General features: G+C 39.2%; 2 protein-coding genes across 15 annotated transcripts in view; one reads left to right on the plus strand and one right to left on the minus strand.

Annotated features, from left to right (window-relative positions):
* The window catches only part of CEP85L (centrosomal protein 85 like), a 315,053-nt gene that overhangs the window by 147,748 nt on the left and 139,493 nt on the right, over positions 1–27,812 (minus strand). For all 5 annotated transcript variants that reach the window (XM_043542848.1, XM_043542845.1, XM_027819166.3 and 2 more), the window contains one exon: positions 24,832–25,616. In XM_043542848.1, coding sequence (XP_043398783.1) covers positions 24,832–25,616 — 785 coding nt within the window. The remainder of the gene's footprint in view (positions 1–24,831; positions 25,617–27,812) is intronic.
* Positions 1,577–26,851, plus strand: PLN (phospholamban). 10 transcript variants are annotated; one of them, XR_005224682.2, is made up of 4 exons: positions 1,586–1,728; positions 3,292–3,363; positions 18,748–18,872; positions 26,672–26,851. XR_005224682.2 is itself a non-coding variant. In XM_037894697.2 (3 exons), exon 3 carries the CDS (start codon positions 11,244–11,246, stop codon positions 11,400–11,402), a length of 159 nt encoding a protein of 52 aa, XP_037750625.1. In that variant the 5' UTR covers positions 1,586–1,728; positions 3,292–3,363; positions 11,119–11,243; the 3' UTR covers positions 11,403–12,501. The 10 variants fall into 10 exon arrangements, 2 of the variants coding, with proteins under 2 accessions (XP_037750625.1, XP_037750626.1); XR_006289561.1 differs by lacking the exon at positions 26,672–26,851 and adding an exon at positions 11,119–13,561 and having other exon boundaries at positions 18,748–23,273; XR_006289560.1 differs by lacking the exon at positions 26,672–26,851 and adding an exon at positions 4,006–4,110 and having other exon boundaries at positions 18,748–23,120.

Raw genomic sequence — 27,812 nt, forward strand, 5'->3', positions numbered from 1 at the left:
ACAAGTTAAAAATCTGGGAATGAATAAGTGCAAAACACCACTTTTGCTATGCCCATCTGTACAAGGTATGGATTTAAATTATAGTTAATGTTATGCTGGGTGTTGTAGTCAAACACTAATCATTTTAACAGTGGACATTTCACTTTAAAGTCAGAATTGAAGCAGCTGACTAAGTTAAAGAAAGTACTTTTGCTAAAAGTGGTTCATTTTGCCTCAAGTAAAAAGAACAGCACCATAATGTACCCATCAATGGTAAATGAACTTTTTGCAGGACCGCATCCTGTGATAAATATAGGATGCTTTCCTTTATAAAGGGCAAATACATTTCTCCTGAGATGTCAGAGATCCATAATACTAACATTGCCACTACAAGTGAATTATGAGGTCTTAAGCACAAGTAAAAAACCACCACCATTCACTGAGGAGACATTCAATTAACTTTAAACTGAAACATGTAACCTTAAATTTTCTGTTCCTGATACTAAAGGGCAATAGAAAACTGTCAAATTTACTATATTAGGATAAAAGCTTCAAGCTCTGGTTGTGTTAAAGTTATTGTAACACTTTTACAGGATCTGACTTCACTTAACTAAAGGTAAAGTCAAGAGAAGCTCATCAAAACAGTGCAAAAAAAGTAATGCAAACACTATATTTTTAAAAAAATGCAGCAAGACAGAATCCTTTTCTCAGCACATTGTGTGTCTGGTTTGTGTTCTGTCTATTTAAGCTGCATGGTTTATAGAGCAGGGAGCATATCTTCCTCTGTTTACTATATTGCCAAATCCGCTCTGTGCTTTCTTATAAAAAATGATCATATCTGACCACAATATAATTTGGTTTGAGGTACAGGGCAAGAGAAGTAACTATTTTAAGCATATGCGGAGAGCTAAAAGCATCTCAGTTTATCTGGGGCAAAATCCTGCCCCACATCAAGTCTGTGGGTGTGGAGATGAAATGAAGCACAAACTGCATCAGTTCCTCTGGGGTAGGGAAGGAAAGTTTTGGAGAACACAATAGGGATACTCATACTGTGACGTAAAGAGGTCAGGTGCATAACCAGGTGCATAACCACACTAAAAGCGATACACACCACATAGCTTAGTAAACCCCTTTTAACAAATGAAAATGGTTCAAAGCTTGTGAAGATGCTCAAGACCCATAAAAAAAAAGAATTAATACGAAAGCAAAATAGTCAAAGGGGGATTTTATTATGGGAAAATATTTCATCATTGTTGTAGCAAATTCACCATCTTGAAGATTTTTCTAGCATTTTCTTAATTAATCACAATCTTATATAAGTTACTAAAAATACTACATATTTGCATGCAGCCTCATCTCCACATTTCCAAACACTGGATCATATCACTGCTCAGGTTCTTCAGTTCATTGCCATGCAGACTGCTTTCCTCCTGTCCACTTTCTTAAAGAATGTGGCAAAAACAAAACAAAACAAACCCCTTTCCCCAGTGCTAACATTACTGCTACAATGAGTTTAGATGAGCAACTTCCCTGTATTGGAAGGCCATGTTGTAACCAATCACAACTTCTGAATTCCTGCATGACATCATGAGCCCTGCCTCAAACTTTTGTTATTTTTTCCCTCCACCTTCTTCAATTGTTCCTACAAACTTGGTGACAGACTCAGACAAGTTGCCAGAGAAGTCCAGGCAAAGTTTCCCACAGCTCAGAACACATTATCCTATAATTCACTAACAATCATCAGCAGAGGTAAGGGATCTCTTCTTATTACAATTATATTTTAGTTTTCCAAACTAAACCGCTCTACGCAAAATTAGCAGTCTGTATTATAAATGCTTATTTAAAATAAAACCCAACCCTTACAGCTGCTTTTTTAAAAAGTAGAGAGATTTTAGGCACGACTGTTCCAAGCCAAAAAAATACTGCAATGGAAAAAACAGGATGATAGTTTTGTTTTTAAAAATCATCAGCTTCTTTTTAATATGAAGCTATATTTTCCTTGGGGAATGGGTTAAGCAAACATCACACCACCAGAAGTCTTAATGATTTCCTCCCATACCTCTACTCAGGTTTTTGTTGGCTATTGTTGCTTTTGTTTTAAAATTCAAACCGAATTTTTCTGTTCTCATCAAAAAGTAAGTTTTAATTCAAGAGTTTACATTACTGTTTTTTGGTTTTGAGGGTTTCTACTTTTGGTTTAGTTGCCCACGAGCAACCCAACATAAGGAAAGTTCACCTTCCTATTCTTAAGTCAGAAAAACGGATTCACTTATATAGCACATAGACATTTTTTAAATTAACCTGTGATGTATAGAGACCCCTATTTTGATTATAAAGAAGTGTTAAAATGCTGATCCTTAGTCATTTTGCAGTATTCAAATTTTAATGTACTATGTCTCAATTCTGAAATCTTTTTAAGGCTTCTTTTTTTTTTTTTTTTTCTGATGGCCAATATAACCTGAACTTAAAACCTTTTTTTAGGCTACACTAGCTTCTGAATCCATTAGTCTCATTGAAATACACTGGCACAAAAGATTCTTAATACCTAGCAGGAAAATACAGCTAAGATTCTCAAACATCAAAAGTAATTTTTATAAATAAAGTATCCTTCCATCCATCAAGTGTTTGGGCACTGTACAAAACAAACAAAAAAAACCCACATGAAAAAGTTTTAGCTGTTTAAAATCTGACCCTTTTATAATGAACATATAGAGCAAAAATACACTTTATTAATTAAAGGAAATGAGTAAAATAAGGGACCATGTCTGGTAAACAGAAACTTTTTTTGTCACTTCTTACATTTGTTTTTGTATTTTCATGTTAATTTATTTTGTTAAGAAATCCAAAGAACCATGACTGCATAAGTCTAGGAATCTGATAAGAATTTTCCTAAATAAGAGGGAGAAATCTATCATTTTTTTAAGACGTCAGGAGACTGCAAAACACAAAAATGGACTAAGTACATTCTAAACCTATATCTGTTCTAAGAGTAGCACTGTATTTCTATCGATACATACCTCATATATGCATGTTTACATTTTAGGATAAGATCCATGAATACCAGAGAGTTCTACTGTATATTTTGTATTTAGAAGTATATTCTCCCAACACTCTTAGGAGTGCCTGCATGCAATTCCATTAACATTGTGTGTGCAATGTATTCATCAAGAATATACCCAGATATTTGTATTTGGATGCATCATCCATGTGCGAACAGGGAACAGTTAGAACTCTATTCCTGGAACACACTGATGTTCATATGGTGAACTTTGCATCATATAACTAGTTGAAGACTATGTAATTCTGTTATAGGAGTTGTTTCCAGAAGGAAGCAGTAGTACTTCTCATTTTGCCTGCAAGAGGCATTTGTCTCGGGACATTTAGGTAACAGCATTTTATTTTCCTTTTAAATATTTTTATTTAAAACCAAATATTTTGTCTTTTCATACAAAGATAGGGATTTGCTCAAACTAAGTTACAGTAATTATATTTAAGAAATAAACAAGAAATGTGAGTTATTATACTGTGTATATAATACACACACACACACACACACAGAGACAGAGCAATAGCACTTAGCTGCCCTGTATTATTAAGTTCTTTATAAAAATACATCCATGGCTATATCAGGTGAGATTCTTGCCTGATGTAAATTAATATAGCTCCACTGGCTTCAGTGGAGTTATGCTGATTTACATTAGGTTAGAATGTGACTATCATCTCTACATAATCCCAAAGCTTGCATGGGTAATAACACATTTTGTAGATGTCCAAGAATGCTGAGTAACAACAAAAGTATTGGTGATAATGAAAACAATGTTTTTAAACAGATGTAATATTCTACATTTGACTTACAGTTAACAGCAACTATCTATTTGTTTAATTGTCTGATACCTTATTAATATTTAGAGACAGTTTTGTAAATACTGCAGAAGGAAAAATTGAGTGTTTCATAGATGTCTAGAGACAAGTTACAGCCTACGTAGTAGATCATTGCTCTAAAATTTGTTACTTTGGATGCTTTAGAACATAAGAACGGCCCTACTGGGTCAGACGAAAGATCCATCTAGCCCAGTATCCTGTCTTCCGACTGGCCAGCACCAGGTGCCCCAGAGTGAATGAACTGAACAGGTAATCATCAAGTGATCCCTCTCCAGTCGCTCATTCCCAGCTTCTGGCAAATAGAGGCTAGGGACATCATTCCTGCCCAACCTGGCTAATAGCCATTGATGGACTTATCCTCCATGAATTTATCTAGTTCTTTTTTTTTTAAACCCTGTTATGGTCTTGGCCTTCACAACATCCTCTGGCAAGGTGTTCCAATAGAACTTTATTTCTTGTTCTGCAGGAAAGCTAGGAATAGAACTTCCTCAATGTAGGATTAGCGGTAAATGTGAAGCTCATTAAGATGGGCCCATAATTACAGAGAGCAAAAATGTGCTTATTACTGTGCCTTTTAGATCAGCAGCAAGTGACAAATGCTCCCAACACATCCACATAGGAATAAACACCTTGTTTTGTTTGTTTTTAATGGCATTTGATCGAACAATAAATGTATGCCAGTTGAGGACCGAGCTTTGGAAAACAGAGTCAGCGATATATGTATGCTTTTGGGGACTTGTCCGCACATCAAATCACTTTTTAACCACTTGAATTCACCCCCTACCCTATCCCAAAACCATTCTTAAGAAGATTATGAAGGAAAAATTGTTTCTCGTTGCTTTATCTTTGCCTCAATTCTATTTTCACTTACGTGCTTTCTATTTCTGTTATCAATTATTAGTACTACAGGAGCAACTAGAACCCCAGCTGAGACTGGAGACCCACTGTACTAGATGCTGTACATGCACACATTAAGAGAGAGCTCCATTCTCAAAGATCTGCTGGTCTAAACTGACAAGTCAAACAAACAAGTTGGAAAAAAGCAAGTGGTATTATTCCCTAGTTTTTAGGTTTGGGAATTGATACATAGAGAGATTGAGGGACTTGCCCAAGATCACACAGGAAGTCTATGGCAGAGCTAGGAATTTAACTCAGATTTGAGTCAACCACAAAACCATTCTAATGACTCAATATCATATCATGAGTATGACAACTCAATATCATACCAATATCATTACTAATTTTATTCAATGATGATCAGTATAGCCATTCGAGACATGCTGGGTGACTTTCAGAAACAAGAATCTAAGCTATGTATGCACAGCTAGAACTGTTGCAGACATTGAGTGAGTAATTACATTAAAATATATATCTGTTAGGTATTTACAGGACCCAATCAGTGTAATATTTAGACTTTAGCCTCTGTTGGTCCTCAGCAACTTATGATTTAGGAAGAAGCTCTATCTCATTGATAGCTATTTTGCCTCTGAAACAAGAGCAGCAGCAAAATTAATCAAAATAAGGAGGGTGGTGGGGGGAATTCACCGAGCCCCTGAAAATGGCCAACGAAATAGCTGAACTTAGCCTGTTTTATGACATCTTAACCACTGAATCCATTAGTCTGATTTAAATGCCATTGCACAAAAGATTCTTAATACCAGGCAGGAAAATTCAGTTAAGATCCTCCAATATTATCATCAGAAGACTATTATATGTGCGTGTGTGTGTAAATATAAAAATTAAGTATCCCCTTCATCCATCATTAAATCAAAGTGTAAGAATAATGTATAACAAAAAGCGACCCCAAACAATTTTAAAAATTTGGTCCTTGCTATTTCTGGCAAGATGGATTCAGTCTACTGTTTCATGAACTGTTTTCTGTACTCCAGCTTCAGTTTGTCTCTTCTTGTTTCTTTACACCCGCCTTTTCCCTTGTTTCTCTTTCCCTCTCTGTAGATTTTGGCCCCTTCATTCCTTTGATCTCCCGCTCCATTTCTCCTCTCCCCATACTCTATTTCTGTGTTCCATCTCCCCCTACCATGACATCTATTTTTCTCTAGTCTCCATCCTTTACACAGTTCTATCCATTCTCTTCCCCCAATTCAGCTTCCCTTTTTTGATGTTCAGGTTGCTCCCATCAGATGACTGCCCTTCTCATGGTGTGGGAACAACTTATTGTGCCCACAGTGCTAGTCCTTTCCTACAGTGGCCTGCTTTGATCAGAACTCTTCTCTAGTTGAAACACTTGAATCAGAACAAGAAAGAATTCCGACCAGAGGTTCTACAAGACTTGAATAGCGATACAGGAAAGCTCTTATGCTGTGGGTGGATATACAGACATCCAGCTAGTGACCAAAGAACCAGTGGACCATTGGCAGAGCATTGCTCCACTTCAGAAAATTGCTAGATGCCATTATGAGCCTCTCCAGCACCCACCACCTATGATCTAGTCCTGTTTTTTTTTTTGTTTTTTTTTATAAACACTTGTTTTATTGAACTAACTGGAGCATAAACAGTAGACACAGGACCTCTAGTGGTCTAATGAGTTAATGTTCCCCCTTCTTCCTAGACTGAAAAAAAGGAGACTTCAGAAGGACATAGTAGGTTTTCAAAAATTAAATGGATCAATACAGTCACTGGCTGAAAAGGAGGTTACATATGCTGGGATTAGACATATTTTTAAGGAACTATAAATAGAGCAAAATCCTGTCAGGGAGGGAATATCAACAGGCAGATCTCTGCACTGCCTATAGATTTCTATGCATGAGCAGAGTAGCAAATTGTATTCTCAATCTTACTCTTGGATCTGCACGCTGCGCATCTAACTGTAATTGGGGGCTCCAGAACTACACTCCCACAGCTAATGTTCAGTGTTTAATCCTAGATACTTAACTAGCTCTCTTTTGCTTTTGAGGTGCTGAGTTCCCACTGTCAAACCGTGACCTTTTAGTTCTTCCTCACCTGAATTTATAGAGAGCATCTCATCTCAACTAGGATTAATGGGATTTCATGTAGAAAGACCAAAGGAACAACAATTAATCCAAAAGTATGTTGTATGCTGGATTATTTTAGATAATAGCTTCCAAAAATATACATAAACCACAGATCGCATAACTCACTAGCATTTTTGCTCTGAGGTACTGATGGTCACTAAATTGTTCATTTTCAAAAGGAAGCAACTAGGATTACTGCTTTTTGTGCCATGCTACCAAAATGAAATTACTGTGAAATACTTCATTACTTACTGTTCATTTCCTGTGCCTGTCTTACTATTCCATGCCACAAGTTAGTTTGGTTTTATGGAAAGATAGTAAATCATGCATGCATGTCAAATCCCTTTTATTTCACAGATATAACTCCACATTTAGTAAACATATGACAGGAAATGAGTAAACTGTGTCTAAAATCACTGTTTCCAATGGAGCCAAATTTATCCTGTGTGACCCAAGTGAAGTCAATATACTTATACCTGGAATGAATTTGGCCTACAGTTTTGAACTTTGTTCACACACCTCCTCTCAGTATGAAGGGTACTCAGAAATGGATAAAAATAACCACACGCAATCACTACAATAATTACTTGTCAGCTAGGAGAACAGTCACTGATCTGTTGAACCACTGTAAGACAGCAACTATAAAGTAACCTTTACACACATGTAGGATCGGCAATGTGGCCTTTTCCTGAAACAATGAAGTGTGGACACTACATCTCTTCCAGATGAGTGAACACACCCATTGAATGACAGAGCCAAAGGTTTGTTTCTTGGGCAACGCGGGAAAGTACTGCACATGACACAATATCACTTGGCACATAAGAACTCAAATATAATTTGCCCTCCTGCTGAAACTCCCACTTTTGGCTTTTGAGATACATTTTTGTGTGTGCAAGGCTTCATCATAGTATTGACCTAAAACATTAGCACCAGATCTAAACTTGGGCATTTCTATGCTGTTATGATATATGGCAAGAATAGGCCTTCATTTTAATTAAATGATTCTTCGTGATATAATATTGGACTGTGCCTTTTGACCTTGTTTGTTATCCACACACAGCTGTGTTAATGAGTCTATTTCTCTTAATGCACATCCAGGGAAGATTAACAAGCAAAACGTGCATTTGCTAGCTGAAACCAAGCACCTTGTAGCGAAACACGTATTGAAGTCTAGACATATAAATCTATATGTAGATGAGAAAACCTCTCCCAAACGGAGACATGTTAGGTAGGGAGAAGACAGGAGCACTCAAAATTGCTTCTGAAACCCTGCTGGTGCTTCTTTAAGAACTTCACATAGGTTCTCTAGCACAGCAACACTAATTACTGAATTCTGAACTCCTTACATCTGGTTCTTCCAGAGCATTCAAAATATGAATCTTTTAAACACAAAGGTACCTATTTTCATTTATGCCACTATCTCACTTTAAGGCTCCTTTACACAGCCAGAGTGGTATATGAGAATCAAGCCCAATGACTATTTCACTAACAACATTTCCTCTCTCCTTCCAAAGGTTTAAAAAAAAAAAAAAAAAATCACCATTAACTTTTTTTAATATGACCGTACTAAATGATGGGCCTTCTCTGAATTTTGGTGGCCATTAAATAATAGCACAGAAGGTTGTGATGAACTAATTCCCAGCAAATATGGTCGTCTGAAGTATCAACTTATGCACTGCTTGAACAAACTTGTTTGTGTCAGTATAAACAGGTTAGTGCTTGAACTATCATACCTCATCTGGAACAGAATAAACATTTTAGTGTATCTCAGCCCCTACTAGGCTAGGCGAATGGATAAACTTTCAGTCAAGTCACCTGAGAATTCTGGCACGTCTGTCTTGCTTTTATTGCACTTACACAAGAGAGACACAGACCAGACAAATAACTGAAAAGAATATGCCGGCAAGTACTTTAAGTCTTTATGCTATACCTGCTTTCATCTATCTAGAGTCAAACTAAGCTGAAAAATTAAAGTGGCAACTAAAAATAAGCTCTTGATGTCATATACCAAAATTGTAGAATCTAAGTTTAGGAAAAGATGTCACCACATTCAACCAACCAAAGCTATTAATATATCTAGGTGCAATTTGATTTTTGTGTCAGTTTTTGAAATGCTATTTAAGTCTTCGATGCTGAAAACAGATCCCTGTCACGGCATACAATAATAGTGGATATGAACTAACAGCCCCTTATCCTCCTCTCCTGTTGACAGATTTTTGAGAAGAGAAAAAAGATAGGTTGACAGTTTTCATGAAGTTCACTTTATGATATTTCTTATGAATCCTTTTAGCCAGATCGGCAAGCAAGCTCATGGATCTGGAAGCATCCATGTGTAACGAAAGCCTCTTTATGCTGCTCTCCATTTACCCCCTTTTACAGTCAGGACGGTTCACACAGCAATTATGATGCCATTTGTGGGATGGTCACTGCTAAGGATTTGTCTTCCCCCACTCTACGTGGATGCGATGGCAGGAGTCTATGTATCTTAAAATATAGCTGTTATGAATAAACTTATTTGGGTCAGGAGTAGAGAAAGTATATCTGCCACAGAGAGAGACAAGGCAGGCAAGGTAATATCTTTTATTGGACCAACTTCTGGTGGTAAGCGACAAGCTTTCAAGCTACACAGAGCCCTTCTTATGCTCCCAGAAACACAGCAAAATGCAAGGTGGAACTGATTGTTTAGCACAGGGGTTCTCAAACTGGGGGTTGGGACCAGTCAGGGGTTGTGAGGCTATTATGTGGGGGGTCATGAGCTGCCAGCCTCCACCCCAAACCCTGCTTTGCCTCCAGCTTTTATAATGGTGTTAAATATATAAACAAGTGTTTTTAATTTTATAAAGGGGGGGGTCACACTCAGAGGCTTGCTATGTGAAAGGGGTCACCAGTACAAAAGTTTGAGAATCACTGCTTTGGCATAAGTAGTTGGCAGCCTGGAATGGTCCCTTACAATATCTGCTTATGCTAAACGATCTGTTCCACCTTGCATTTTATTGTGACACTGGGAGAACCTTTCCCAGAGCTGAAGAAGAGCTCTGTATGGCTTGAAAGCTTGTCTCTCTCACCAACAGAAGTTGGTCCAATAAAAGCGATTACCTCACCCACCGTGTCTCTGTAATATCCTGGGACCGATAAGGCTACAGCTACACTGCATACATAGAGATAAATGTAATATAAAACATAGAGAGGCAAATTCTCTGCTAGGATAAAAATTTATGGTGAATAAATGTATTTATCCAAGGGCAGCTTGCAGTTACCATCATTATCATCAATTACTTGTACTGTTGTAGTGCCTACCAGCCCCAGCCATGGATCAAGCCCTTATTGTACTAGGCCCTGAACAGACACATAACAAAAGGACAGCCCCTTGCCCTGAAGAGCTTACAGCGTGTTCTGGGTTTTTTTTTTTAAAATTCAATATAACTTGCATTCCTAAAAGCACTGCATCCCCATTTCTTATAAAAAGCACTTCAAGCAACACTATCTATCACTAACAAATTAAAAAGTTGTATTTTCCCATGCATTTATTGCAGCATCATCTCTCTGCCTTTGGGCATGGAATTTTTAGTGCACGTTAGTACTTTCAGAGAAGAAAAGTCTCATGTCTCAGACTGCCAGTCCTTCAAGATAATTTTACTAGAAATTCCCCATATCACTGATACGTATTAGATGCTGCCACAGCATTTGCTTACACTTGAAATTCTTTCTACTTGGAAAGAAATTCATTAACAAGACTAGTTTTTCCGCTCCCCCTCCAAAATGAGGCATTGAGAAGCTAAATGATTTGTCCAAGGTCACATAAGTAGTCAGTGACACAACCAGAAAAAGAATCAGAATTTCCTGACTCCATGTTCTGTGGCTTTTATCCACAAGACCATCCTGCCTCTTAATTGGCCAGAACCAACTCCCACTGAAGACAAGGGGAATCTTTGCATAGACTCTGAAGGGAATCAGATTAGGCCCTGCTGGACCGATTCTGAGAAGTGCTGAGCATCCACAAGTTCTATCTCATAAATGGGCCTGCACCTTGGATTTGCAGGCACTCAATAACTCACTCATAAGGTTGCATGTGCAATTCCACTAAGTCTTATCTGTCTTGAAAATCTTTTTTTTTTTTTTGTAAGTGAAAATAATGTGTAGCAGACTGTGGAAAGTAACTTCACTTTTTCTTTCAGGCACTATTATAACGAATACAATCTGCACTTGCACTGATCAAAACACTTTACTTTTGTGTTTCTAACTCTTCACTTTCCTGCTTTCCCAGCTCCACACAGATTCTCTAAACCAAAAACAGAAGATAATAACCACTTTGCACTGTTCCTGACAACTTCTGTTTTTTACCTGCACTTCTTCTAAAACCTGACTTGTGCTCTCTGCTTTCCTGTTGCCATGGAGAAGGTTCAGCACATAACCCGCTCTGCCATGAGGAGAGCCTCAACTATTGAGGTGAACCCACACACACGCCAAAAGCTCCAGGAGCTCTTTATAAATTTTTGTCTTATTTTAATATGCCTCTTGCTTATCTGTATCCTTGTGATGCTTCTCTGAAGTTCCACACCATCTTTGCTTCCCATTGCACTATCCTATAAGAAAGCCAGAACAAAAGGGAAAAAAAGAACTAAACAAGAAACTCCCAAGGCAAGAACACCCATGTGAGCAGGTCAAGCAGTTGGACTAAAACAGTCTCGTCAACCCCACGGCACCATTTTCGGACTAGCCATTGTAAACACATTAAAAAGCTCTTCTGTATTGAACAGTGATTTAAAACCTACTGGTACAAAGCTGTCCATGAGCTAACTTGTTTGTTCACCTTGCTAAGAGGCATCTCATGTGAATGTTGGAAAATCTGTGCCTTTTTCATGGAAGTAAGGAAGGGCATTAATTGTGTTATTCAGTTAGTGTTTCAGCCAAGTCAACTACAATATTAAAAACAATCACCTCTCTCTTTTGGGCCTGCATGCTTTAAAAATTTCACTGTAAATCTTTTTAGATATTGGATATATATTTTAATATCTTATAGAAGTCCAGATCAATCCAAAATGATGCACAGGCACATTTAGATTTCAACGTGTTCCAGAAAATTTTCTGTTCCACTTCAAGATGCTACAATGTTACACTGTTGATTGAAATTATTTAACTTGCTCTAATAGTTTATGATTAGAACCCTGAAAAATGAAGTAGAAGCTATTTTAAAGAAACCTTTTCCCAGATATAAAATTGTCTTTTTCTTTTTTCCTATTTGAGGAAGGGATTTAGGACTGATTAATGGGAAGAAAAGTAATACCAAAACTTCAATTCTGTCTGATATCTTTTCACGTGACTTGTGACTCAGTTTTAAAAAGATGTGTATTGAAGCAAACTGGCATTTGCAAAGAGAGTTTTAATTTGCTTTTCAAGGTATATCAAGAAACAACCACCCTATTAAGAGAACAGCATTCACTCATGTTCAGTTGGCTAACAAAACAAGCAGCAGCCAAAAGTGTGCCTTGAATAGGGTTGCCAATTGTCTAGTCACACAAACCCAAACACCCCTGCCCCTCCCCTTCTCTGAGGCCCCATCCTGCTCACTCCATTTCCCCACTCTCTGTTGCTCGCTCACCCCCACCCTCACTCACTTTCACTGGGCTGGGGCAGGGGATGCAGGCTCTGGGCTGGGGATGAGCCTGGGGTAGGGGAGGGAGGAAGGGGAGCAGTGTGCAAACTCGGGGAGGGAGTCTGGGTGCAGGAAGGGGCTCAGGCCTGGGGCAGGGGATTAGGATGTGAGAGGGGGGAAGGGGTGCAGACTCCAGCCGGGCAGCACTTACCTCAGGCGGCAGGCTCCCTGCTGCTCCTGAAAGTGGCTGGCACGTCCCTGCGGCCCTGGGGGAGGGCAGGGGTCTCTGCGCATTGCCCACACCCCGAGTGCCAACTCTGCAGCTCCCGCTGGTCATGAAGTGCGGCCAATGAGAGCTGTGGGGGCGGAGCCTGACTTAGCCCTGCTGCGCCACCGACCGGGAGCCACCCGAGGTAAGCAAGGCTACGGGGTCCGTACGCTGGTCCCTCTGCGCGCCACTCCTGGAAGCGGCCAGCACGTCCCTGCGGCCCCTGTGAGACAGCAGGGGGCTCCATGCACTGCCTCTGCCTGCAGGCACCACCCCCACAGCTCCCACTGGCCACATTTCCAGACCAATGGGAGTTGTGGAGTCGGAGCTCGGGGCACAGGCAGCACACGGAGACCCCACTCGCCCCCGCAGGGTCATGCCAGCCGCTTCTGGGAGTGGCATGGGGCCAGGGCAGGCAGAAAGACCTGCATTAGCCCCCCTGAGCTGCTGGACTTTTAGCGCCTAAAATCTCCTGGTTTGGCTTCAGTAGCCTCCGGGAGATAGAGTCTGAATCCAGCAGACTCCTGGCGAAACCAGGAGGGTTGGGAACCCTAGCCTTGACATCTCAAGATCCTTTTGTTTTACATAGCTTTAGCAGCAAATTATTATCTACCGCACTTTACATGTACCATAATTTGCACAAAGAAATGTAATTTCCTTTACATTAAGAAACTTGAATACAGGAAATTCAGCATTTATCTATGTCAGAGAGGCTTTTGTGTTTGGTATAATAAAGTAAAAGTAAATTTGGGTTTTTTATTCTGCAGCCAGGTCATTTCCATTATTCTGATCAAACTTACCCAAGCTGGATACAGTACAAGAAAAAATAATGCTTTTCTTTTAAAGGTAACTCACTGCTTATCCAAACCCTTTCTATTTGAGGCAGCTCATCAGTATAGTATTTGAACCAAATTCACCTTCTAGTGAGATCAAGATGGTCAGAAATCAGTCAGAAAAACAAAACATAGGCCTGCTCCCAGCTAGCTGATGACTAGGGATGTGTTTCTAATGTGATTGTCTAGAATGAAAAGCTACCCATCTGTCATTATGTTGTAAATTTTATACCATACCTTTTCCCAGGGAAGGTATATTTTGCAGGCATCAAGAACAAAATAAAGCAGTGGTTCCCAAACTAGTCCATGGATCATGGCAATCTATGGAGCTCTTGCTAATGGTCTGCAGAGAGCTGGCAGTTCACACAGTGCTAGCTCTTCTTGTTTCCAGCAGTCAAAGCACATTAAGGAACAGCTAAACACACAAATATTTTCCTAGTACCAGTTTTCCAAAGGGACATTGTGTGATTGCAAAGGAGGTGGCCCACTTTATCCTGGATAGGAAGGGAAGCAGTTTGCATAATTACCTATTAACAGATAGGTCGCACAATAAAAGAGTTTGAGAACTTCTGAATTCGAGAATTTATTGATCTCTCAAGAGCAAAACCTTCAATTGAAGTCTATTTGGTTCAGCAAGACTTCGAAATACTGAAGTTAAATATCAGTTTCATACTGAAGGTCACTAGAAATTGACAAGGATTATTATGCGTTAGATTACAGTTCCCTCTCCCCACTTTTTGCCTATCTTTAATATTCAGAAGATCTATTCCAGCAGCATTTAAAAGGAAGGAAAAACAAGAATCTAGTGTATCAGTCAAAAAGCATTCATATTTAAAGGACTCCATTCTACTGTATTCTGTGTGTGCAATTTATATTTGATGTCAAAGGGAGTTTCATGCAAACATCAAGGGAGAATAACTTGCCCCAGGAATTAAGGTTACAAGACCATGGTTGATGACAGTGAAAATATGGGAAGTCAAACAGAATGAGGAACTAGCCTAATATTTGGTTTGGTGCAAGCCTGCATACCCATATTAAGGTGATGCCCTACCTAGATAAAGCAGATAGATACACAGGTCAGCAGGATAGAATGAAGTTGGTAACTACAGGCAATAAAAAGATAGCTTCTATACATTGGCCAATTCAGGCACTGATGGATTCAGCTATCCTTCAACTTCCTTTGTTTTGAAAGACAGTAGTCAATACTGCCTCTTGCATCTCAAGCACATATCAGAATCCTGAATGCACCACTGAAGACTGGTAAAAGAATCCCTGTTTCAAAAGGCATTTATAAATACTAGGTTCACATAAAAGCATGTGTGTCCCCTCAGCCTAATCCCGCTGTTAAAACCAGGCACGAATGCCTTATTTTTGGTGAAACTGTAAATGCAGTGGAGTACAGTTTGAAACAAATACCCTTATAATTCTTGCTTGCAAAAACTGTTACTGTTATTTAAAAATTGTTTATTGAAATGTCTAGGTAGAATTTCAATGAATTTAAAAACAAAGATGTGCTATCACATACAATTTAATGTGAATATAAGACTATTCTTCATAATTAAAATGTTTAAGTGATCTTATGATCTATTCCACATCTTTCAATTCTGCCCCACAAATTCGTGAGGAGATTCTAGTAACTGTATAGTAACCATTTAAAAGATCTGCCTGTAACATGTTGGGATGTCCCTTCAGAAGAAGTGGGAAAAGCCAAAGCTACAAGTCTTTGATTTTTTTTGGATATAGGGTTTCCAGTTTTAGTTTGCTCTCAAGAGGAACTCATACATTCAGGGAACTCCTTGTTGGGATAACAGGCTTCAGAGGAGTCAGTTTTTTTACATTAGAAGGCAAACCCCAGTACAAATAGAATTTTCTTCATACAAATTCAAAAAACCTTAAACAAGAAAAAATGAATTTAAACTGAAACACTATTAGCATTTTGAACCAATGTAAATCTATAATGTATACATGTGTGTCTTGGGATTCTGTTGATATGAAGAAAATACGATAACATTTCTATCATACTTTATACCGTAAATATCAGTGGAATCCAAAGATAAATAAAACTTTTTTTTTCAAATTTGGGTACATAAGACCTTTCTCTTTGTATAGTTATCGGACCTTTAAAATAAGCATTTTATTGTACTTCTACTTATTAAAATCAACATTTGAAGATAAAATATTAATACAAAAGCAAGGAATGTTCAAATACACTCCAGTTTAGAAGAGTTAATTCTAACTACTTATATAAAGTCATGTGAAAGAACTAAGCAATGTAAAATTTTTTTATTCTTTATAGTGCTGTTTGTTTTGACTAGCGCTATTTGCTTACTTTATTATGCCTAAATGAATTTTAAATAGATTTAATTCACTCAGGGTATACAAGCAATCTAGTGAGTTTAATTAAACGACACTACAGTTCACTCTGTAAGAATAAGAATTCCAAATACCTTAGGTGGCTTTTGATTTTGGGAGTTTTCATTTCTGTACTCAATCGATTAGGTAGATTGCAGTAAAGCAATGGCAATTTTTTTCTAGTTTATCTTACACATAGGTAAGGAGAAAAAAATATATAGCAATAATCTTGGATCAGCCCTTGGGGAAAAAAAAAAATGAAAACTCAAGAGTCAAGAACTCTTAACTCTAGCATGACTCCACTATAATCAGCAGAAGTTCCATCCCAGGAAAGAATTTAGTCAGGATCAGAATTATGCTTTTTTAAAAAACTATATAGTAAGATTCCCTGTTTACAGCCTTTAGGCCAGATCATCAGCTGGTGTAAACTGATGTTACCGTTTTACACCCGCTGAAGATCTGACCCATTTCAGCATTATCTGTTCTGCTCAGACCAAGTCTAAACCATGAGGCAGTTAAACCTTGGATAATTAAAAAGGGCACCAGTACTTTCACCTTTTCTAGGCTAGTTCTGCCAGTGGCTGCTGTTGCCACTAGGGGAGAGAGAACCTAATGTGGAAAAGGACTAAATGACACTGTTCTTGCAAAGGTGCATAACCACCACTGTCTCACAATGCAGAATAATCCACAGTGCATGGGTGTCTGGTGTAAGCCAGGCTCCACCTACTTGTGGATGCACCAATACGCACATAGCTATTTACACACACACACACACACACTGAATTCGGCCTGTGGCATGTTGGTGCCAGATTCTGATATTCATATTCTCACTAAATAGTACTTACGAGACTAGCTCTTAAGTCAGAAAATGTTTGTAAATGGTCTGAAAAACACGGATAACCATATTTCTATGTAGCGTTTTGTATCTTCAGTCTGCCCCATCCCTAAAGTTTATAATGAAGTTTCACGTTTTTAAAGATGTCATACTTTAGCAATGCTGTAGGTAGTAGTGGAACACTCTCTCTTTATATATAAATAAATAAATCAAAAGCTTGTCATTAAAACCAGTAAATTAAAATGCATTTCTTGGGAGCAGAAGGAGGTACGGCAACATATTTTTATGCCCACAGTGCAAAAACGAAGTATGATGGCATACGTATAGAGACTTTTGTCAAGATCAGTGTTCTCATTAAACAATCACCTAAAGTATTTGTAATGGTTTAAAAGAGGCTCAAATATTTCTTTTTAATATCCGGACCATAACTCTTACACATACTTTATTTTATAAAAATCAGATCACTATTTTTTTAAAAGGTACAAAAATGCCAAAAAGCTACTAGCTTTATGTATTTGACAACCATAAACAATCCCCCTCCCACCCCCCAAATGGCTTGCCATCTAAACGAAGTTTTAGCAGCATTTAGTACAGAGGTGGGCAAACTACAGCCCAGGGGCTGCATCCAGCCCTCCAGAAGTTTTAATCCGGCCCTCAAGCTCCCGCCGGGGAGCAGGGTCAGGGGCTTGCCCCACTCCGCGCTCCAGCCAGGGAACGGGGTCAGGGGCTTGCCCCACTCCGCGCTGCTCCCAGAAGCAGCAGCATGCCCCACTCCAGCTCCTACGTGTAGGGAAAGCCAGGGAGCTCCGCACACTGCCCAAGCACTGCCCCCGCAGCTCCCATTGGCCAGGAACCCCAGGCAATGGGAGTTGTGGGACAGTGCCTGCGGACAGGGCAGCGCACAGAGCCGGAGGCGGGACATGTTGTGGCTTCTGGGAGCTGCTTGAGGTAAGCGCTTTCCAGAGCCTGCACCTCTGACCCCCTCCTGTGCCCCAATCCCCTGCCCCAGCCCTAATCCCCCCTCCTGCCCGCTGAACCCCTCAGTCCCAGCCCAGAGCACCCTTCTGGACTCCCAGCCCCTCATCCCAGGCCCCACCCCAAGCCCACACCCCCAGCCAGAGCCCTCACATCCCCCCCTGGATCCCAACCCCACTGCCTCAGTCTGGAGCCCCCTCCTGCACACTGAACTCCTCATTCCTGACCCCACCCCAGAGCCCGCACCCCCAGTCGGAGCCCTCATCCCATCCCGCACCCAAGCCACCAATTTTGTGGGCATTCATGTCCCACCATACAATTTACATACCCAGATGTGGCCCTTGGGCCAAAAAGTTTGCCCACCCTGATTTAGTACATAGCGTTGAGCAGTCCTATTTGTCTAATGTTTTGTTTTTACAATTGCTAAGTTATTACATTTTTAAATAAACTATTGCGTATATGTTTATTAAAAGCAGTAAAGATGTAGCCTGTGCCAACTCAAACGAGGCTCTTAAAAAGGCTTTTGCAAGGCTGCAATAAATCTTATATAACACATTGCTGGCAAAAATAAGAGGGTGTTGCTCGCTGTGCCACACAATGCTGAAAACCTTAGAAGGGCAGGAAATTTCCCTATTTGCAAAGATGCATTTGACCCACGTTAGGAAATTTTACACTTTTTGAAACTTTAGTGTTCTTCCAAAAAGTTTTAAGCTTCCAGTTTTTTGAAATATAATGGGCCTTAAAGGAAGTTTCAGCCCCATTACTATTACCCATACATTCCATAAATGACCTTGACAAGAGCTTTGCCTGGACAGTACCACAGACATTTTTTGTTTTTAAATAGAATTGCTACATAATCCCCATTTCTTCTACTATGGGTCTGTTCCTTAGAAGAGCAGTAGCAAAATAGGAGATATCAGTAAGTCAAACAAGTTATCTTTCCAAACTAGCTGCTCTTCTCAGAAAGTAGAGGATTAACATTACCAGTCATAAGAGTATAAGTTATTAGTTATTGTGAACAAACCATTTTCTCTTAGGTGGCAAAAACTGAGGACAGGTAGAAAACTAAGAACAGGATGAAATACATGCGAATCCCAATTTCTTACTACTGCAACTGAACCGGCAGAAGCTACAATCAAGAATTCAGCTGCAAGCACAAGAGGTCAGTCTAGTGCAGAGTATGGATCTTGCTAACAACAGAGGCCTCAACTTGCTACTTAATTTCCTGCTTATTGTTATGGTTCTGGTGCTCATGTTTATCCTTGTTAAACTCATGTGAATCTCCTTGAGGTTCTGTTTTTGCAATGATAACTTAACACTTCAAACTATCTGAACATAAGATGTAAAGACTGCATAAGCTAGAGAAGGGTCTATAAACTGTAAGAATATTACATGCTCATGTATCTACTCTACAGCAAAATAGCTTAAAAGCAAAACAATCAACATACTTGCCAAAGGCTAAGAAAAGTGTATAGTTCCATGCTGGCTATAAAAGGTCACTGTATCTAAGAATACACAGTTCTCTTGCCACTGGTATAATAAACTGATTACTTGTATTTAAACAACTAAGAATCAAAGGTGGCAGTCTCCTAGGAGCACAAGTTCTGCGAAGAGGATAACAGAAATAACAAAAAATGAAATCTTCATAGAGAGGCCTCTCTGAAGAAAACTGAAACACAGGCCTGAAAAAGGACAAGAGAGATGCCTGAAGCTGATTGATGGCAAGTATCAGATTACATACAGAAAAGAAAAACAAAAATGCTGTTGTGGCTATTCAAAAGCAAACCCCACCAGCTGATTACAGGATTTGTCATGCATGTTCAAATATAACACAATATTAACTGCAGCTTTTTAAAAGGCGTACCATCCACTGCAGCATTTGAAAAAACAAAAACAAAAAACCAGCAAGCAGTTCTATTATGCATCAGTATTGAAAGAATTTCACCAACCATCAGCTGTTAAGCTTAAAATTTTGAGCAACAACGAGGTAATATAAAATAGAAAAAACACTATCAAGTTTCCATACTCTACTTCAGTCTCTCTGAAGTTTTCTGAAAGTTTCACGCAATAGTAGATGGGACCGACTGGATACTTACAATTAAAGCTTTTCACACCTGTCTACGAATGATGTATGTGCAATAGGTATTTAAACAGCCTTTCCAAAAACCAAAAAAAGACATCTATAGCAACAAGCTGTAAAACTGTAAATTCTATGTTGATACTCTATTGTCAATTTCTGTATTGATTGTCAATGTATGTTTCAAAGACAAAAAGTTACCCAGCTACTTCATTATAAGCACTTTATCACATTTTGATTGATATTTTGGAGGATATTCTGCTGTTATAAAATGTCTGTACATTCATATACAAGAGATCTAAATTATAGCAATGCTTGTTTAATGTTTCAATTAACCCTTTTAGAGTCTCACTGTGCAGACACATTACGATAACATGAAGTATACCAAATCCAAACAAAAAGCCCACTGCAGTCAAAAGGAACCACCATGCTATAATTTTCTAATGACATGCCTATTCACAGGTATGCTGCGTAGACCGCTTTAGAATGTACTGTGTATATATAAACTACAGCTACCAAGAGAGACAATTTGGAGAAAAAAAACATAAAAAAAAACGGTGACTCTGTGGGTTGTATTTATATTTCACTCTTTATCCCAAATCACTTTACAAACAAAGCATACAAGAATCTCACCATCCTGCGCTAATGTGTAGCTACCTCTGGGGAGGAATGCAACAACTGTTTATCAACTAAACAGTGACACTGCACAAGTTTGAGACAGATAGTAAAACATACATCTTTAAAATACAGAATATAAATTTGTATGAGCTACTGGGAGTAACACGTCTTCTGCAGCAAACAGAGGCATAATATTTTTAATAATCAAAAATGGTCAAGATTGGATTTACACATCAGCCATCAGCACGTATTCAAAATCATTTATTGTATTAAGATGAATCCCTAGTTGTCAAATCCCAAGACTACCTACTTCGCAATGAACAGTATATAAAAAGCAACTTCAGTGAGGTACAACAATGAATGTTGATTAAACTAAAAGAGACTGAAGTTTTTAGCACGAAAAATTCTCTGAAAATACCATTTAATTAAAAATTGAAAATTTTCTGTGGAGAAATGTTGATTTTGAGAAAAGACTTCAATTTTTTGAACAGATGGGACCACGGTAAAAATATTATGAGTTGACATTTCAAAATGAAACTACTTTTCACATTTCAAAATGTCCATCGGAAGAGTGGTGGTGTCGTTTCAACATGTCAGATTGTTTTGCTCATAAATATAGACATTTAGTTGAATACTTCCAATTCACAAGTTGAAATATTTTGATTTGCAAAATGTTTTGATATTTTGACTTTCCATTCTGATTTGGAATGCAAATCAATTCTGAATTGTCTAAATTTTCCAAAAGACGAAAGTCTCATTTCCCGAACAGCTCTAATATTAACCTATGCGTACTTTAAACAGAGATATGGGCTAAGCACCTCGTTAATGGAAGATGGCAAACAGACAAATTAAGGGGAAAGCCAGACTACAAAGTAACTTCCATCCAGCACAGATGTAGCCTCCCAGATGAATTACTAAACTCAAGTGTAATTGCGGAATGAAACAAAACAAAAAAATAAACACGAAAAGAGCATGATACAATGAGAGCACTGGGGGTGGCTGTTGGGTGTGTGGTGAGGACATAGGCCTGGCCTCAGCATAGGGCCAGCTTCACTGCACACAGCTGCCCTGGGGCCAGTCCCAGTTTACTCAAGGCAGTGAGACCCTGCCCAGGAAATGGTGGGGGAGGGGGCTCCACTCATCATCCAAACCCAGCTGCTCAGAATGGGGAGAAAGCCAGCATGAACCAGCATCCAACCCTGCCCCACAAAGTGCCTGGAGAACCAACCCCACCCCAGAGTTCCCTTTGGTCCTCTGTAGCTCTGACCTCTTCATGCAGTGATGTGGCCAGGACTCAGCCTATGGAGCTGCATGTGGTTTCTTGTGCAAAGGAGCAAACATGGCTCCTCCAGTTATTCCTGCAGGATGTTTCTGCATCCTTGGTTTCAAGATTTCTGTGGGTCCAACTCAACCCATGAACCCCTGCTAAAGCCACCATGGCTTCCACCTATTATATCAATACTAGAGTCAGATGCAAGTCAGGGTAGTCTAAAGAAGCCTCTTCTCACCAAGTATACAAACATACTGTATATTAAAAGAGAAGGAAGGTATAATTCTTCCAAAGACACCTAGTACATAGTACTAATACACAGGTTTGCAACTTTCTGAAACATTTCTTACTGTATGCCCTCCTGCAGTTTTCAAGACAAAGTATTTTCATTTTAAATCTTATTTCTAGTGCTGCTGTACAGCATTCAGCTCTATATGAACAGTATCAAGGTTTGAGAAACTACTATTCACAAATACTCGTGGTCAAACCTTTCACAGCCTTATGGGGCATATTCTCCACTCCAAATTTTATGCCTGGTTTCCAATTAAATCAATGGGAGCCTTGGTCGTGCATCTGAGGCTAAAATTTTGCCCTAACAAGGGCCTAATCCTGCAGCACTGTCCTGTGGAAAAAGTTACCTAAAAAATGGGATTTTTGTGTGCTGGAACATTAGGCATAAGTAGGGAATAACTAAGCGTAATGCCTGATGGCAGGAGAATAGTGTGTGGATCTTCCTAGTTCACTAAGAAAACAACCTTATGTTTAAAAAAATATCTGCTTCTTGAAGGTCTGTTTATACCTTAAAGGATTTGATGATAGACATGCCCTCAAAACAGCACATGTTGGTGAACGCAACCTCAAGAACACTCCCATGATGTTACAGAATATCAGAGACACACTTAGAAACTAGTAACCTCCCCTGAAATTTGTTTCACAACACATGTGTAGATATTATAGCTTCAGGTGAATATCTTGTAATCTCTTCAAAGCAATATGCATCTCCTTTGAAGAAGATATAATCTGTTGATCCACTTCACTCTTTTTTATTTTATTTTGTTTACAGTTTCAATATAAAGATGCTTTCCACATAGCCTGAAGTTGAGTACAGAATGTGTTTAATTGGCCAACTTTTCTGCACATACTTTCTGATGTAATGTTCAGGGCAAGTTATCATTGTTCTATCTACATTCTTAGTCAAAGATAAATTTGGTTATAATTGTGTTTTCTTTAGTGTAGAAACAGCATATGTGGGTTCTCTCTGCCTGTTCTGAAAATCACTGCATTTCAATCAGTACACATACTTCCAAGCAGATGGCACATTTCTTATTCCACTGTTAAAAGATTGTCACCATCAGCAAAAATGATCTCTAGTGTCATGAAATGAAATTCCTTACTCTGAAAAGGAAAATAAAGTTTATCATCCTGTTATTGTATTCTACACAGTATCACTGCTTTACTATTTTTTTTTTTAAATAAAAGTAACTAAGATTTTTTAAATTTCAGAAACAGTAGCAAATCAATTTCAGGAGATTCTACTGTTTGGACAGTATTCAATATGTAAAAAGCATTACAAATAAATAAATTTTATTGCAGAAACATTTTAAGGTTGTTGCAATAAGATGATTTTAAAACAGCACCAAGTTCTCACTGAAGCGTTAAAAGAAGGAAACTGTTCTCCCTCCTTCAAACACTGCTACATTGCTTCTAAAAGGCTTTGAGCCATTGCAAATGCTCCCCTACCCACATTTCCCCATTCTTCAAGTGTTCCTCATGTGAGCCACAACCCCAACCTCTCACTTGAAGGAGACCAGGTAGGCTTTGAAATGTGCTCTATAGACATCACTCATTAATCAGCCGCATAAATGCTTCTGCTGTTGTTAAGCAATGCTCCCACTGTACTCCAAACAATTGTGCACAGTTCCTCAGTATTCCCACCCTATGCTAGCCTCAAATGTCAGAGTAAGGACTTGTCTACACTTAGAGCAGTGCATCTGCACGGCTGTAGTGCTTAGTGAAGACAGTACCTATGCTGATGGGAGAGAGCTTCTCCCGTCGCCTTAGGTACTCCACCTCTTGGTAAATATGCCGATGGGAGAAGCCCAACATAAGTTTGTAGTGTAGACCAGGGCTAAGTAGCTCAGCAATCGAATGCTGGTCTCCTGCATGACAGTTCGGAACACTTCCCCTAAAGCTACAGCCTGATAAAGGGAACTGAATTTTTAAACAGTTGGAGAGAAATGGACTCCAAAAAATTTTAAAGACAACATACAAAAGGTTTTAAACAAAATCGTGTCTTAGATTTGTTACAATCTTGAAAATTAGAAGAGCAGAAGCATCACTGAGCTTAGCCAAAGTGATAAAAACTGTTGTTTGTTTTCCCTGTCCTTGTTCTGCCCTTGAACACAAATTATTCTGAGCTGTGTTGACGGCAGTATTTGCAAAGAGACATGCATATAAGTGGATATGTTTTGAAATAATAATTCTAATATATGTAATGCTTTATTTTTGTTAAACCATGTTAAATTTTACCTTCATACAAAATAGAGGGGGACAATCTTGAATGCTTAGATTTTTTTAGAAAAACAGAAGAGATTAGAAAGTTATAACATGTCAACACTAATAATCAGAGTGTGGTTTATAAATGAGGCTATTAGGAACATTTATGAAGTAACTAACCTTGCAGTATGTGAGGGTCATTGTCTACTATGAATCTGTTTCAAGTAAAAAAGAAATGGCGCTTCCTTATAAATCAATTCAGATTATGAAGTCCATTCAAGCATATATCACACCATTTCAACTGAAGGTTCTTTTAAAATGACACAAAAATGTGACTAGATATACCCTATATATTACACAGTTGCAGAAAGTATAGATGCTGCTCTCATATAGATTGGGTAAATTGTCTGGTATAATTAACTGCCAGGAGCTGTAAAAATTAACTGGAGCACACTTTGCTGGCACTCAGATAATAATGAAGCTCTAGTGCAGTCAGTTTTTCATTAAATTATACAAACAGCTTAAAAGTTTAAAAACTAACAATAGCACTGGATGAGATAAGAATACTTTCCCCACCTGAAACATTTAATAAAAACATGCTGGATGCGGTGTCTCTTGCTGCCCACCTGATGGCAGCAAACACCAAATTTCTATTCTTACCTGCATCGGGTGCTCACTTCCCGTTGTAAGATCTTCAAGCTGCTGCAGTTGCCAAGCTGCCAAACCATATGTCTCTTCAGCAGTCCTACAGTCCAGAGGATTTGCATGCAACTGTTCTGTAAGCCACATCTGAGTCCTCACTGAAGGCTGAATGGGTACCCCGTTCATAGCCTGCTGCCCCAGCGTTGCATATCGATGCCCCAAAGCCTCACAGCTGGCTGAGTTGGGCTTGCTTTCAGGTAAGGCACTGTAGGTCATGTCAAAGACATGTCTCCTATTTGAGGTGTCTGAAACACCAAAGTCTTCCTTGCTGCAACTTTCAAATTTGTATTTGCAATCCAACGTAGAAGATCGTTTTTTCCCAGTTTCTTTGTCCTCAACTTTTAGCAACTCCATGCTATTATGCAAACAACTTGGCCCATTTGTTCTTAATTGTGGTGAGATGGTCTTGTCTCTCCCTGATCTGTCAGTACTAGACCTGGAGTCCCCTGAAAGGACACTTTCATCCTGACTGCAGCTATCTGGTGTGCTGAGTTTAGACAAGGATGACCATTTCCTTACAGGCCTCACATCCTTCATGTCAAGAGAGTTGTCCACTATGTCCAGATTTCGACTTCCTCCTGACCGTAAAAGGTTTGTACTCCATTGTGAGCAGTCAGACTTCAGAGCTTCCCTGTGTTTGGAAAGTGAAGAGCTGGCATTAGACGGCATCACATGGGCAGTGGGAATAGAGACCAGTGATCGGCTGGGCTTAAACAAGGAAGTACCACTTGACGTTGAATGATCTGGGAAAAAAAAGATTTATCAAGTAAATAAACGCAACACAAGCTGTGCCAGCAATACTGATCAAATGTCAAACTCAGGACGAAATGCTAAAGCAGCAGGCATATCCTCTAGTAATTTCTTAATGGGACACAGTCATATTAAAAACACATTCCATGAAACAGAGTTATTAAAACTGATAAATCTGAAACCCATATAAAAAACATTTGTTTCCTTTCTGTGAATGTTGCAAAGTTAGGACAAAGAAAATGGTGTACACTGGCCAGTTTCACTACTATTTTTTCTTTTGGGTTGCCAGTGTTTCAGGGGAATGTTTTCATCTAAACACTGTCATAAAGTTGCCAAGATTTCTATTTAGACTATGTCTACACTACACTACATTACAGCGACACATCTGTACCAATGTAGCTGTGCCACTGTAAGATCTCTCTTAGCTGCTCTATGCTGACAGGCAAGAGCTCTCCCATCAACATAATTAAACCACTCCAAACGAGCAGCAGTAGCTACGTCGGTGGGAGAGCTTCTGACATACTGCTCGGTACATTACCACTTATGCCAGCGAAACTTATGTCGCTCAGGAATGTTTTTTTTCCCCCCATACCCCTGAGCGACATAACTTTTGCCGACATAAGTGGTAGGCTGTAGAGACTCTCTTAAATGTGGGAAAAATATTTTTGATTGTTTGCATATTACAGAGATATCAGTAGCAACTCTATAATTAAGACTGCACTGAAATTTTTAATTAAAGCAGGTTTAAAAATTCCCTCAGCCACATATCAATCATACTTAGTCTCCAAATATGAAATAATAAATTTTCAAGAAAAAATGAATTTCTATGCATTATATTGTTTGCAATATATTTATTAAATTTTGCAGAGGAAACAATTTGAAGTGCTCCCTTTTTGAAATGTGCATTTTTTTTTGGTTCCTCTAGTTAAACAATCAGTCATTCCAAATTTCTCTCTCTCTGAACCTCATACATACAGGCAATGTATTTGAAATAAGCCACTTATGACATTTTCAAATTAAACCACAAACAATTATTCCCTTTATTTAGGTTAAAATAATTGAGTTACGCTAAGATTCTGCAATGAAACAGCCAAGTTCTGCTAGCTACTGCCATTCTCTCTCACTGTCAACAACCATCCCTGATTCACCAGACATCCTGTGAAGACAAGGAAGCAGGCTGATCAGCAAAAGAGCTGTGCAAGTGTGTACACGCACACTATGGAGGAGAAAATGGAGCTGTAAAGGATCAGTGATGCTGTGAAGGTCAAGTCCAATGTCCATGTAACACGTTGTACTACATGCTTAACACTTAGCATCAGGGGCATGCACAAACTGGGGCAAGCAGGGGCACAGCCTCTCCATCCGTGTAATAGGTTGGGGCACAGAACTCCTCTGGCCCCAGGGGGAGAGAAAGCCCTCCAACCCTGGGTCTGGGGTGGAGGGGGGGCGGGAAAGACACCTGCCCCCCATGTTTTGTACTGCAGTGCATGCCCACGCAGAGCTCTTAGCTACAGCACTGGGCAGCCAGATCCCTCCCCTCTGCCAGGAGCCTGCATTCTCCAGAGCTCACCCACCCCACCCTCTTCTCTGTCTCCACCAATTTTCTGCTGAGATGATACGGAGTGACAATCCTCCTAACCAATAGTAGTGTGGCAGTGAGCAGAGCAGGCAACAAAGATTGGTCAAGAGGGGGGCACTGGTACCGCATGAGGGGTTGAGCATGAGTGGGGAGCTCCTCCGGCCCTGAGGCTGCAGGGAGGAAAACACAGAACTTGTCACCCCAAAAGGGATCAATTTTTATTCCTGCACACACCCCTGCTGAACATGCTATATATATAAAAACAAACACATTTCAATTCTGAAATTTCTACATAAAAATAAATAATAAATTTTAAAAACAAATACTAACACCAGATACCCATTGAGGAAATTTTCCCTAAATATTACAGGGGAAAAAAACAAACATTGCAGCCACTACATTTTGCTTATTACCGACACAAAACCACATAGATCTGCATACAGCATAATTTAGGGAGGCCACACCAAGCCTAAACAAATAATCAAGACACATAGCTACAGTGTGAGGATACCCATTAGCTGTTTGTGATGTAGGTGAAGATGCTCAGGCTCTGCGTTGTAAAAGGAGGGCAGCAGAGACTGAGAAGGAGAACTGATTGATAGAGTGTACA

This window comes from Chelonia mydas, chromosome 3 (assembly GCF_015237465.2).
Source record: "Chelonia mydas isolate rCheMyd1 chromosome 3, rCheMyd1.pri.v2, whole genome shotgun sequence".
Classification (NCBI taxonomy): domain Eukaryota; kingdom Metazoa; phylum Chordata; order Testudines; family Cheloniidae; genus Chelonia; species Chelonia mydas.